This window comes from Larimichthys crocea, unplaced genomic scaffold (assembly GCF_000972845.2).
Source record: "Larimichthys crocea isolate SSNF unplaced genomic scaffold, L_crocea_2.0 scaffold97, whole genome shotgun sequence".
Classification (NCBI taxonomy): domain Eukaryota; kingdom Metazoa; phylum Chordata; class Actinopteri; family Sciaenidae; genus Larimichthys; species Larimichthys crocea.
This window is the reverse complement of record NW_020861315.1, coordinates 669,270-681,088: the sequence shown is the minus strand read 5'-3', so window position 1 is coordinate 681,088 and position 11,819 is coordinate 669,270. Positions and strand designations below refer to the sequence as shown.

At 42.1% G+C, this 11,819-nt stretch overlaps 3 protein-coding genes across 11 annotated transcripts in view; 1 reads left to right on the top strand and 2 right to left on the bottom strand.

The window, feature by feature from the left end:
• Nucleotides 1–104: 104 nt before the first annotated feature.
• Nucleotides 105–4,402, top strand: LOC104940220 (haloacid dehalogenase-like hydrolase domain-containing 5). Its single transcript, XM_019271292.2, has 8 exons — nucleotides 105–866; nucleotides 1,517–1,720; nucleotides 1,798–1,910; nucleotides 2,000–2,093; nucleotides 2,172–2,205; nucleotides 2,295–2,469; nucleotides 2,586–2,774; nucleotides 3,188–4,402. Exons 1-8 carry the CDS (start codon nucleotides 747–749, stop codon nucleotides 3,582–3,584), a joined length of 1,326 nt encoding a protein of 441 aa, XP_019126837.1. The 5' UTR covers nucleotides 105–746; the 3' UTR covers nucleotides 3,585–4,402.
• Nucleotides 4,403–4,576: 174 nt separating this feature from the next.
• On the bottom strand, nucleotides 4,577–5,951 carry gp9 (glycoprotein IX platelet). The gene is made up of 2 exons (XM_010756763.3): nucleotides 5,784–5,951; nucleotides 4,577–5,484 (listed from the first exon to the last, which is right to left on the bottom strand). Exon 2 carries the CDS (start codon nucleotides 5,481–5,483, stop codon nucleotides 4,755–4,757), a length of 729 nt encoding a protein of 242 aa, XP_010755065.1. The 5' UTR covers nucleotide 5,484; nucleotides 5,784–5,951; the 3' UTR covers nucleotides 4,577–4,754.
• A 755-nt stretch (nucleotides 5,952–6,706) lies between these two features.
• Nucleotides 6,707–11,819, bottom strand: part of iqsec1a (IQ motif and Sec7 domain ArfGEF 1a) — an 88,880-nt gene continuing 83,767 nt past the window's right edge. For 8 of the 9 annotated variants that reach the window (XM_019271302.2, XM_019271303.2, XM_019271304.2 and 5 more), the window contains one exon: nucleotides 6,707–10,510. In XM_019271302.2, the coding sequence (XP_019126847.1) occupies nucleotides 9,971–10,510 (540 nt within the window). In that variant the 3' untranslated portion in view covers nucleotides 6,707–9,970. The remainder of the gene's footprint in view (nucleotides 10,511–11,819) is intronic. The other variant, XM_019271308.2, reaches the window with a different exon arrangement.

The window sequence follows — 11,819 nt, the reverse complement described above, 5'->3', positions numbered from 1 at the left end:
TCTTACTTGCATGTTTTTTTTTTTTTTTTTCCCGTTTTCCCCTCCTGTTCATTGTCAAATATAAACGTCTGATCTGCAACATCAGAGCTCTGCAATGCAGCCACTCTTTTGTTAATGTAATGCATGTTTTAGGGGGGTTACCGCTGCTGTCTTTAAGGGGTGCGGGAGTGTCAGATTTCCTCGTCAAATTTAGCCACCATGAAGCACATCCAGGATTTGAGGGCGGACACCGCTGCATGTGACACCAGGGGCTCGACCAAAGCTGGTTTTTGTGTCCTAAAGATAAAATGGATGGAGGTGGTAAACCGGTATCCATGTTGTGCCTCATTGCAGATGAACGATCCAGCATGGAATATATGTGTGTATATATAAAAAGAAGAAACGCTAAAGATCAGGCTGATGTCGATCAGGGAGCATGCATGCGTCTGCAAGCTCCACTCCATGGATGTGTTAGTGCGCAAAGACGTGGTAAGCTCCACCTCGGTGCCTAAAATGGCAGCGGGGGTTTTTGCAGTGCAGATGCAGCCTCTCCAGCTCCTTCCGGCAGAGATGCAGCAGGAGATCCTCCTCCTCGTGTGTCGTCATCGGGTCTCGCCCAGTGAAATCATCGGCGAGAAAACATCTGAGGAGAAAAAAAAGAAGCCGAGCCAAGCGGCCGGAGCAAGCCGGCTTCACAGGCTTTCAATGCGGGGCTCGTTTTCGATTTACATTTTTTCTCCTTTTAACCCGGTGATAAATTAAAGGAGATGAGGGGACTCCTGACATTTTACCGGGGCCTGCACACCCTGAGTAACCGTCAAGCCAGACGCAAAGCCGGGATTGTCGGTTCTCGGTGCGGGTTTTGCGGAACTCAGTCTAATAGCAAGGTACGGTTCAAGCTGTTACTGCGCCTCGGCTCTGGCAAACAATACAGTTGTTGACAAGCCGATACTTCATAGTTATTTTTTTGCGTTTTCTTCAAATTGCAAGGTTGCATTCAATGCATGCAACTTTTCTCAGATGTGGATGAAAGCTGGCAGGCAAGGGGATCTGACAGGCAGATGTAGATCAGAAAAACAACAGCTGATCCCCTGAGTGTCGACTTTGTTTTTCTCAGGCCACACAAACAACATAAACCATAGATGGAGAAAACAAAAATGTTTCAAAATCTTTAACATATATGTGCGATGGCTGTGTTTGTAATATGCGAACAATGGTGCCAAACACCCCAAACGTGCTGCTGTGTCACCATAGGTCTCCCCCTCTCTGTGGCTTCTCTGTGTATGCCCCGTATGTTACATAAATAATAAAGCTCCCTGTCACTAATGCTATTATAAAAAACACCAATATTCACAGATAGTATATCATATTACAAATCTGAGTTATTTGATTGTGTGCCAAGCTCATTAAAGCTCTCTGTGCATTTAGTGAATATTTATACCCAGATTTGTCTGTTCTGTCATGGCATGTCAAAGTCACCGTTCTCGCTTTTCCACACTTTGGCTGACGGACCTTTCTTGTTCTTCTTCTCCCGCAGCCGCAGCCAAGCTTCGGGCTGTTGTTCGACATCGATGGCGTGCTCGTCCGCGGAAGGATGCCGATCCCTGCTGCGAAAAAGTCGTTCGAGAAGTTGGTCGACTCTCAGGGACAATTTGTGGTGCCGGTTGTTTTTGTCACAAATGCAGGGAACTGCCTCCGACAAACTAAAGCAGACCAGCTCTCTCATATCCTGGGAGTGCCTGTGAGTTAACAAACTGTTGGCAAAAAATTGCTTTTGTTTTTATGAACCACTCCTAACATCTATTTGATCTATTTCAGATTACACAAGACCAAGTAATCATGTCTCATAGTCCCCTGAGGATGTTTAAGAAGTTTCATGACAAGTGTGTGCTGGTGTCAGGACAGGGACCTGTTCTGGAAATAGCTAAAAAGTATCCTTTTGTTATGTTTTGTGTTTGCAATCTGTTTAAATTAGGTTTGCACAATACTCTTGTGTTTGTCCTTAACACTCTGTCTTTAGTGTGGGCTTTAAAAATGTTGTCAGTATTGATATGCTGAGAGAATCTTTCCCATTGCTGGACATGGTGGACCACAACAGGAGACCTAAACTGCCGGTGAGACTTTGAAATCTGATGGAGAAATTTGTTCTTTTATACAAACCTTTTAAGTAATTGTCTGTTCTTTCATTTCAGTCCAATCCTGTTGGAAACCTTCCTAAGGTCGAAGGTAAGAAGTTGTCAGTCTCATAGTCTCGTGACTTTTTTGATAATAATGATATCAAAGAGATTTAATAAATATTTTCACTCCACTTACAGCTGTGATTCTTTTCGGGGAGCCAATTCGATGGGAGACCAACCTTCAGCTTATTGTTGATGTTTTGTTGACCAATGGTAACCTCAGCAGTGTTCACAAAACCCAAACGACGCCTCACCTCCCCCTGCTGGCCTGCAACATGGACCTCATGTGGATGGCCGAGGCACATTCTCCACGGTAAACCTTTAAAAATCAGTGCTGGATCTCATATGTTAATGTTAGCAGCTAAAGAACACTCCCTCAAAGGTGAAACATGTAAACATATCTTCTTTTTTTCCCCCACGTTGTCTTAGGTTTGGCCACGGGACATTTCTTGTGTGCCTCGAGAACATCTTTAAGAAGATAACAGGTAAAGACCTGAAGTATGACGCTCTCATGGGGAAACCCAGTGAGCTGACCTACCACTTTGCAGAATACCTCATCAGGAGCCAGGCTATGCAGAGGCAATGGAAACTTCCCATCACTTCCCTTTATGCTATAGGGTAAGTTTCATCTCTGTATTGCATTGTTACATTGTTTATATGGACACTAAAAAGTGAACAGATTACTCCATAAAGCTGAGCTAACCTCACCTGGCTTGTATTTACCATTTATAGGAAAACTTTCAACTTAAACTGAGGGTGTTGCTCAATGGTACATAACTCCCCTTTTCCCCGCGGGTGTTGGCGAACATATAACACATTCTTTGCATGAGCTTGCATGTTTCACTTCAAGTTTTTTTTTATCACGGGTGTTGCTGTTGTGCTGGTGCAGCTGTTTTGTGTTTGTGCGCTAGTAATAGCTTTAATTGCTCCTTCATTGGCAGAGCAGCAGAAGAAAGGAAAACACATTCTTGAACATGTCAGTATACAGGCTAGCTTTGAGTAATCGCTTCCCCTTTTGCATTCTCCCACAGGGACAACCTTATGACTGACATCTATGGTGCCAATCTATATAACCGCTACCTGGAGGAGAGAGTTGCTAGAAAGAACCCCAAAGCCATTGCTAAGAGGGCGGCTGCCACAGGGTCCACCACTGCCGTGCCCCAGGAGGAGGAGATCGACAATTTGTGGGAGAGCGAGTTAGCGCTGCCATCTGCCACTTCCTGTAAGTCTGTCCTAGTCTGCACAGGGGTCTACAACCCCAAAGCGGAGGTGCCATCAGATGCAGATCACTGCATCAAAGAGACTGTGTTCCACGGGCACCGGGACTTCAGATTTGACCCTGCGTTGGTAGAGCCGGGGCACATTGTGCAGGATGTGGCAGAAGCTGTTGACCTCATCTTTGAGCAGGAGAAGTTTGTGCCTCAGTAGAGTTTTGAGCCAACAGGTTTTATGTTATCAAAGAGGTTGGTGGTAGGGGGGTGCGGGGTTAAACTGGGTATACTACTTAATGCATAAACCTGTAGGAGCCTAACACTGTGGACATTGTTTAACCGCCTTACAGGGCTTTGACAGAATATCTTCTAAATCTTCTAAACTCTCAACATTGAGACAAACTTGAGAGAAATTGAATCGTGTAAACTAAGTGGCAACAGCTCTTTTATATTGTTTTTGTGATAGTCTTCAATTACCTGTTTTCATTAAGGAAAAGTGTGAGAACGGCCTTATTTGATCCTTATAAGTATTTTTTTAGACGATAGTAATGTTTTACAAATCCTGAAATCATCTTATATTTATTACAAAAAAAGTAAATGTTTTTAAGAAGCATATTCAGAAAACATTTGACTTTTATTCTCAAGGTAACTTTTTATTATTGCATTTTTAGTCATTTGTTTACCTGTTTATCCTGGAAAATCTATGCATGATTATGAGAGTAATACTTGTACTGTAAAAAAAGCAACAGTTTGATGTGCAATATTGTCCTGTAATAGTGCTGTCTGTCTGCATTTTGTCTTGACCAGTATTTGCACACATCAGACTTTCATCCTCCTTAAATGTTACCATATCATCCTGCATTTGTTTTTTTTATGCTTTCATTTTAACTCCAGAAGCAAAAGCTGAGTAGACATTTATTTAGATAGAAGTACAATGCCAATCCAAAGCTTTTACCGCAGCATATTTGACCATTTGTAGTAACTCACTCATTGTAAATACTGTAACTTAAGAAAATATAAGGAAATGTTACATACGTTTTGCACTCTGTCTCTTTTTTCTAATCAAAAATGGTCCACAACTTTTCAGATCTGGCTTCTAACCGACAGCATGGTGTCAACAGGTCGTGTACCATCTCTATGTTAACGTTTACTTATGTTAGTGTGTCTGTAATGAGCAGATTATTAACACATTATTTCTTGAGCTTCCATGCGCAAACTAGTAGAAATTTTTACATTGCATTGTAAGAAGAAAACAAAAAAGGAGTTACAGTCCAGAAGAAGTCTCAAGTGACAGGGCTATAGCAGTTTATCATAAAAAAAGATCTTCTGTACTGCCTCGTACTGACCTTAACTTTATTTGCCACTTGTAGTGTTTTCTAGAAGTCCCTCAGGTAGCCTTTATCTTTATATTGTGCTTCTTGTACAACACATCCAGTACTTGTGGCAGTAACTCCATGTTTATAAGTTGCTTTTCTACATCCTCTGTATAAATGACAGAATCAGAGTTGTCTTCTGACAGCACATTGTGCAGCCTCCTCCTGTGTTTGGGCTTCAGTGAGTGCAACGAGTCAGCCTCGAATCCTGAATGTCTCTCATTTATGTACAGAGTGATGGTGGACATTCTGGCTAGTCTTAAACTCCACAGAAGCAGAACAACAAGGCAGCATAGCATCACTCCCATCACGGTGTTGTAAGTCCCTCCAGTGCAGCCTGCCGGGGCACAGGAAGAAAAAAAGTCATCACTGAGTTCAGTGACGGCTTTCTGAGCCACAGAGCTCGGACTGGCACAGGTAGGCTCCTTAGAGAGAATGGCCCTGTTCTTCAGCAACCAGTTCCTCAGGTACTGGATCCTACAGTCACAGTGGAAGGGGTTCCCAGACAGTGAGACCTTTTCCAGACCAACCAGTCTGTCAAACAGGCCCGGAGACACTGAGGTAAGCCGGTTGTCCTGCGCATAGAGCTCTTTGATGTCTGAAGGTAGATGAGGCAGCTGCATGAGGTTTAAGGAGCTGCAGTTCACTTTCAGGCCAGCAGGCAGGAGAGTTGAACATAGGCAGGATTGACCAGTAGTTCGTGTGGCCAAGAGGAGGACAGCTAAGCTCAAACCAGAGAGCATCCTGCAGAATCAGAAAAAGGTTATTTTCTATTTGCACAATTAATTTCCAGCTTGTATAATAATAATAATAATAATAATAATAGAAACAGTGAAGCTGCTTTAGAAGATGCTTACAGTGCAGTAATCAGCAAGTTTTTATGTGGGACTAACACCAATAATGCTGTGAGCTAGGACATGTTTACCAAGAAGTAACAAACAAAAATGGTCTATCATCAGATAAAGAAAGTCAGTAAATTATTCAGATATAGCCAAATGTCAATGTGGAAACCTCCTTTCTGTGAATCAAAAAGGAATACAAACCTTTTAGAGTCAAGCCAACTTGGAAGTTCCTTCTTGTGATGCCACTCATCCTTATACAGATCATTATATATCCATTGTCTTCGTCTACTGTTGCATTCAAGCTTGAGAGTATTTCACAAGTTCTCCTGAACTCGAGGTGTCCCGGTTTTGTAACTGACGTGTTATTAGTTGAAATAATCACACACCCAGTACAGAGCAACGTCACTGTCAGCGCAAACCAATGGTACTGCAGGGTTATGGTGCATTTAACATGAAAGAAACCCATCTGCTTTGAGGAGATAAGAGTTAATCTATTAAAAACAGTGGCAGGGAGCTATCTGACACTCTCCCACACATACACAGCTATGTGTTACTGACATCCACTGCAGTGCTGAGAGCACAAGGGGCACTTTAACATACAGCTGGGAGCACGTACAACTTTATGTGAATATGAATTTACCTGGGAGATATTTTAAAAGCCAAATACTGAATGAGAGAAAGTTCTTAATGGAAATTCTGAGCTAAAAATGTGGCTAAATGATCCAAGAAAGTCTACAATTGAGGTCACACTTCCAGCGCTTCAGAGAAATGGTTCAAAGCGGAGAGGTAAGAGTATTATTTGCAATGTATTTAATCATTTGCACTGGCTGAGCCTATGAGGGACTGTAGCAGGTAGCTTTTTCACCCATAGGTGGCGTAATGGCACAGATTTTCCTTTTCATTTCACAGCACTTTTAATGCCTGCCCTCTAGTGGAAATGCTGCAACACTAGTGGAAAGTATTGTTTGAGCCTGGATGTGGAAGAGCCTAAAGCACTAATAGAATTAAAAGGAAAAGAAAGTTTCCTTTCATTCACACTGACAGCTGACTCAGTGCTTTATACACAACTTTATACACAATGGTAAAGTGCTTTGTACACACCAAAAAGCAAAAGCAACACATGATTACCATAAGTCATATATTTGTTTATTTTGCGTTCTCAACATTGTCACAGTTGAAGTTTTACAATAACTGGGGTCTTACTGACTCACTACTCACTGTACAAACAGAATGCACATATAAATGAGGCCATTCTTGTCTTTTCCTTTTTTAAAATGTGTCTCGTGCCAAACCCGAACAGCTTGCAGCAGGATGTGTGTATGCTTTTGTCTGTGTGTGTGTGTGTGTGTGTGTGAGAATGTGTGTGTGTGTGCAGAGGGTGGAGGTGGGGTCGAGGAGGGTCATGTATGAAAAGAGAGCTGGGTGTGAATGGCGGCGAACTTTCTAACAGTCTGTTTTTTGATTTCTACAGCAAATGTCAGTTCACGACAGCTGGAGGCAGAGACAATCGATATGTTCATATATCACCCCTCTAATCCATCTATGAGGTGATGTGCATACATCCTGATCTTTACTGCAGGTATCCGAGTAGAGTACTGCTCATATACACATTATGTACACTTCTTTTAACCCCCGTCTTGGTCCCTTTACAGTTTCATAAAGATAAACCCTCCTTCCAAGCAGTTCATCAGTTTGCACATCAAAGTCCCATATTTACACGATGAAAGCCCTCAGCAACAGAAGTGCAATGTTCTTTATGTTTGTAATTTACACAATGGCTTTGTCGATGAAATGCATGCGGAGTTCCAATAATTACCAGCCAAACATGGAACAACAAGAACAACGTCAACATCAGGAAATTCCAAATGAAATCAAAACCAAAAGAGAAGTCAAAATTTATAGGCTGATATATATATTTTTTTCCCCATCAGCTCACAGTGAATAGGACACATGATGATCCATGCAGTGCATCGTTGGGGTATGTTCTCACAAAGAAATGACCGTAGACATTTTTAAAGCACTACAACACACACACAAAATAAACAGAGTCATCGGTTTTTACATCATCCCAAGATTTCAGAATTATAGCAAAGATATGAAATCAATGGAAAGACACATTCAACTGATCATTAATGTCCCGTATGTGATATGTCTGTCATCTGAACTTTCCTTGTTAAATTCATATGAAGAGAAATGTGTGAGAATAAGCCTGACTTATGGCAATGGTTTTATTTGTGAATGTTAAAATACATTTACAACCTGAATATTGGGACAAACAGTTTACTGTCACTAATTTACACACTAGAATAGACTCTTATTTGTAGAATGTAGAAAGTTATTCTTTACATATACCCAGTTCCTTTGTTCAGTTTGCATTTTGTATATTATAATTGCATTTCCTGAAAAAAATGAAAGTGTTCTTCCATATGTGCTTATCCAGCAAAATATTTCTGTTCAGCCCAAAGAGAAGCATATTCCTTTTATTAAAATATATACACACATTCCTCTTTCCATTGTGAACTGTGTAAGTAAGTATTTATATATTCTTAAATGAAAAAAAAAGATTTTTGTTCACCTGAATCTCGTCGTGGACAAGATAACAGACTTCCACTCTTAGTACAAGTCTGCATGTTTCTGAACATGATTGCACTTAAACTTGCTATGGTAACACTGATTTGTTATACAATGTGCAGAGGATAGCCTCACATTAATAACATTACATGCAAAAAATCACTTACTAGACATTCCGCTGAACTCCAAGTCTGAACCTCTCATACGACCACGAGGACAGCCACACATTAATTTACCGAGAAAGAGTACGACAGGGGTCAGAAACAAAAAAAATAAAAATAAATAATGACGCAACATGAACAAAAAAAAAAAAAGAAGAAAGAAAAAACGCACTAATTGGAGGGACACCTTGTTCTTAATGTACAAAATCAGTACAAAGATATTGCACATGTGATAGAAAAAAGATGAAAAAAATACTTTACTATGAAAGAATTGATTTTATTCACTCACCAGACCTGTCAGTGAATAAAAAAACATAGCTAAACAAGGCGAAAGAAGATTTCAAAAAGGTGTTTTTATTTTTGATTTGAGGAGTCATGAGGGGCAGCCGTCGCATACGCTAAAGGCAACAGACTTAACGTGTTCAACGCGGGTCCATGCGTAACGTGAACTAAGCCTCCGAGTTGATTTAAAACGTCTTTTCACTCCTAATCTTCATTATTTATTTATTTATTTATTTATTTGTTTTACAGTTTAAACAGCCTCAGTATGAGTAGTAAACTGAGATTAAAACAACCAACCAGCCTGGTTTATCAACCGTGGTGAGAGTTGACAGGAAAAGTCTACTTTGAGGCTTCATCTGTGACAGCACAGTGTTTTTGAGGCCCATATGCAACAGCTGCCATCCAGAGTCTCCTTCTGATCCATTTGAAAGGCAAAAAGTTTCCAGAATAGATTATAGGCCGGACTAAATGGGAGTTCACTCCACTCCACTCACCACATCCTGTTACCACAGAGTCAGTATAATACTGATAGAATTCATTTTTGCTGATAATAATAATTGTAAGTATAATCTTACAAATTACTTTACGCACAATATACTGTACATGAAGTCTTGACTAAATAGATTATGCATTAATAATTGGCACATTTATTTATGAGAGCTAGGAGACAACACATATAGCTGTCATCTACAGTAAATACAGCACTAGAACTACAATGACTGAGACGGTCGACTCAGTTGTTTAACCTGTCCTTTGATTTAAGTTAGTGTGAAATGATTATATCTAGGTTCTACACTACATATGAGCTCTACGGGAGGCAACGAGAAATTGCATTCATATGATGGTAGGATCTGCAAACCAAAGAGTTGAAAGTTGACCTCCGAAAAGGCTGTGCACAAGAAATTATGCCATCATTGTGACAGAGAAAACAGTCAACCATGTACTCGTCCCAGGTTGTCTTTCCTCCTGATTATGTGAAGGTGAGACAGGCTATTGAGGGAATGAAGCAGTAGAGAGCGGCTCGGTGAGAAAACACACTTTCACACAGCCATCACGGCCGGGCGGTGTAAGTGGAAAACGTAGAGCATCTTCCTGTACAGAACTCCCCCCCCCCCACAAAACCCTGATGGGGCCACACCCATGTTCAGGCAAACTAGTAAAAGGCCCCTGGTGGAAGATTTGAGTCCGATTTCCATCCTGCATATTAGTTGGACCTGGAGGTGAAAAAGGTGACTGCATGTGATCAGTTTCCATCACAGCAGCAGTAAAACACAGTGGACAGGCCATAGAGTTATGCTGTCAGTCCTTTGGTGTAAGCAAATGTCCCTCCTTCATTAAGTTCCCTCCTCGCTCCTCCTCTCTGCATTAGGAGCATCACACTACGGTGCTGATGCCACTGTGTTTGGGTTTGGGTCCGCCAGGTGCCGGACCCGCTTGCTGACTGTGGTGGTGAGGAGCATGCTGGGAGTGTGAGGCGTGATGGGAATGCTGGCTGTAATGACTGTGCTGTGAATGGGCGTGTTGGTGTGCATGTGAGGCGTAGGCTGGGTGCTGGTGGTACTGCGTGTGGGGAGGGGGGTGGTAATGGTGGTGGTGGTGGTAAGGTGGCGGGTTCTGCGGGACCTGGCAGTACTGGGAATGGTGACCGTGGAGTTGGGCCTGCACTGTATGTCCTACCTGTGCTGTGTGGTGCAGGTTGGTCGGATGGGGCTTGTGTGATATGAGAGTGGGGTGACCGGGTGGAGGGAAAGAAGAGTGGCTCTGGGATGACGGTTTGCCTCGCTTGCTGCCAAAGAGCGACCCAAGGATGGAAGTCGATGCTGAGTTAGGGATGGCTGCGGGGTGGCCGCGGGGTGCGCCCTCACGTGGTGTGGTGGCTCTCCGGCGTGTGTGTGGACTGCTAATGATGGACCCCTGCAGGCAGGAAAAAAAAGGTAACAGTATGTCCGTCAGACACTGTGGAAGAGCTGCTGCACAACAGCTACTAAACTACAGCTACAAGGCACTGGGAGGATGAATTCACACTTTTATTATTTCAGATAAACAAGTAGCAAAATGTTACAGGGCATGCAAATGAGAAACTAAAAATGTTTTCATGGTAGGCAGCAGCAACACTAGGAATATTTCAGCTTCAAGATGAATGGAGGCTATATTCAAAGGGGCTCTGCTGTTGTGGAGCTAACTGGCTTGAAACAGTAAATCTGTAACAAGAGTGATTACAAAAACACAATAAGGAGCATAAATAATGACATTAACAGGGGTAGAAAAGACAACATTTCATCTTTATTGCAGTCAGTGTGCCAAACCCTCTAAGAGTCACACATGCAACTTGTTATAATCAATGGAGGCATAGTTTCCACATGCAGAGGATGTGACAGGCAAACTCGTCATCCAGACATTGGCATTCAACTAGAATTCAGAAGGCAGGAGGAACTAAGCTCTTTTGTGCAGACTTCACAACAGGCCTGGACACCCCCCCCCCCTTTTCTGGGTCCAAAACGTCTCACTATCCAGGTATGAATTCTCCTAATAAAGTGTTTCCTTTAGCACATACTTCATCTAAGACTGGAGAAAGACCATACAACGTCTTTGAAAAGCAGAATGAAATTTTCAGGGTCCCAGACTTCAACCCAACACATGAACTCATGGAGAGATGAAATGAGGGAAAGATGAATGAATGAAATCCACATCTTTAGAAGTCAGCGTGAAGCCCATCAGTAGACCTCACACTAAGAAGGCTACGTTCCTCCCTGAACCTTACAGCATTTAAGAGAACTTGTGGATAAGGGAAAAAGAAAGACCCGGATGGGGAGAGGGGCTGCAGGGGATATAAAGTTTCCTAGTGTTTCACAGAGCTATCACTCTGCCACAGAGGAGAAGAACCAAATGAAAACCGCTTGGATGTGATTGAATGAAAGACAGAGACAGGCGACAAGGGGAGGGATCAGAAGAGGGATTAGTAAAGTCATGCTTGTTTGAATATAAAGTGTATATTGGTCATATAACATGACCAAAACAGGAGATCTCTGGCTTCCACAAAGGGGCTAGGATCAGAGGCAGGCAACCCATGCATGCACACTAACTGAGGCAAGCAGGAAGGCATCCCAGGAAGAAAAATAAATGATCCAAACAAATGGATTGAGTCTATGAAGCAAAGAAGGTGTAAGACCAAAAATAAATGGTGTGTTTTCACAGTGCACATCATCACATAGAGAGTAGCTTG

What these genes read in the sequence shown, in the direction of transcription:
- LOC104940220 (XM_019271292.2), top strand. Translation starts at nt 747, where the DNA reads ATGAGGGGACTCCTGACATTTTACCGGGGCCTGCACACCCTGAGTAAC. An exon ending in GAACTCAGTCTAATAGCAAG is followed by an intron (nt 867 to 1,516) that starts GTACGGTTCAAG and finishes CTTCTCCCGCAG; the next exon opens with CCGCAGCCAAGCTTCGGGCT. An exon ending in ACAGGAGACCTAAACTGCCG is followed by an intron (nt 2,094 to 2,171) that starts GTGAGACTTTGA and finishes CTTTCATTTCAG; the next exon opens with TCCAATCCTGTTGGAAACCT.
- gp9 (XM_010756763.3), bottom strand. Translation starts at nt 5,483, where the DNA reads ATGCTCTCTGGTTTGAGCTTAGCTGTCCTCCTCTTGGCCACACGAACT.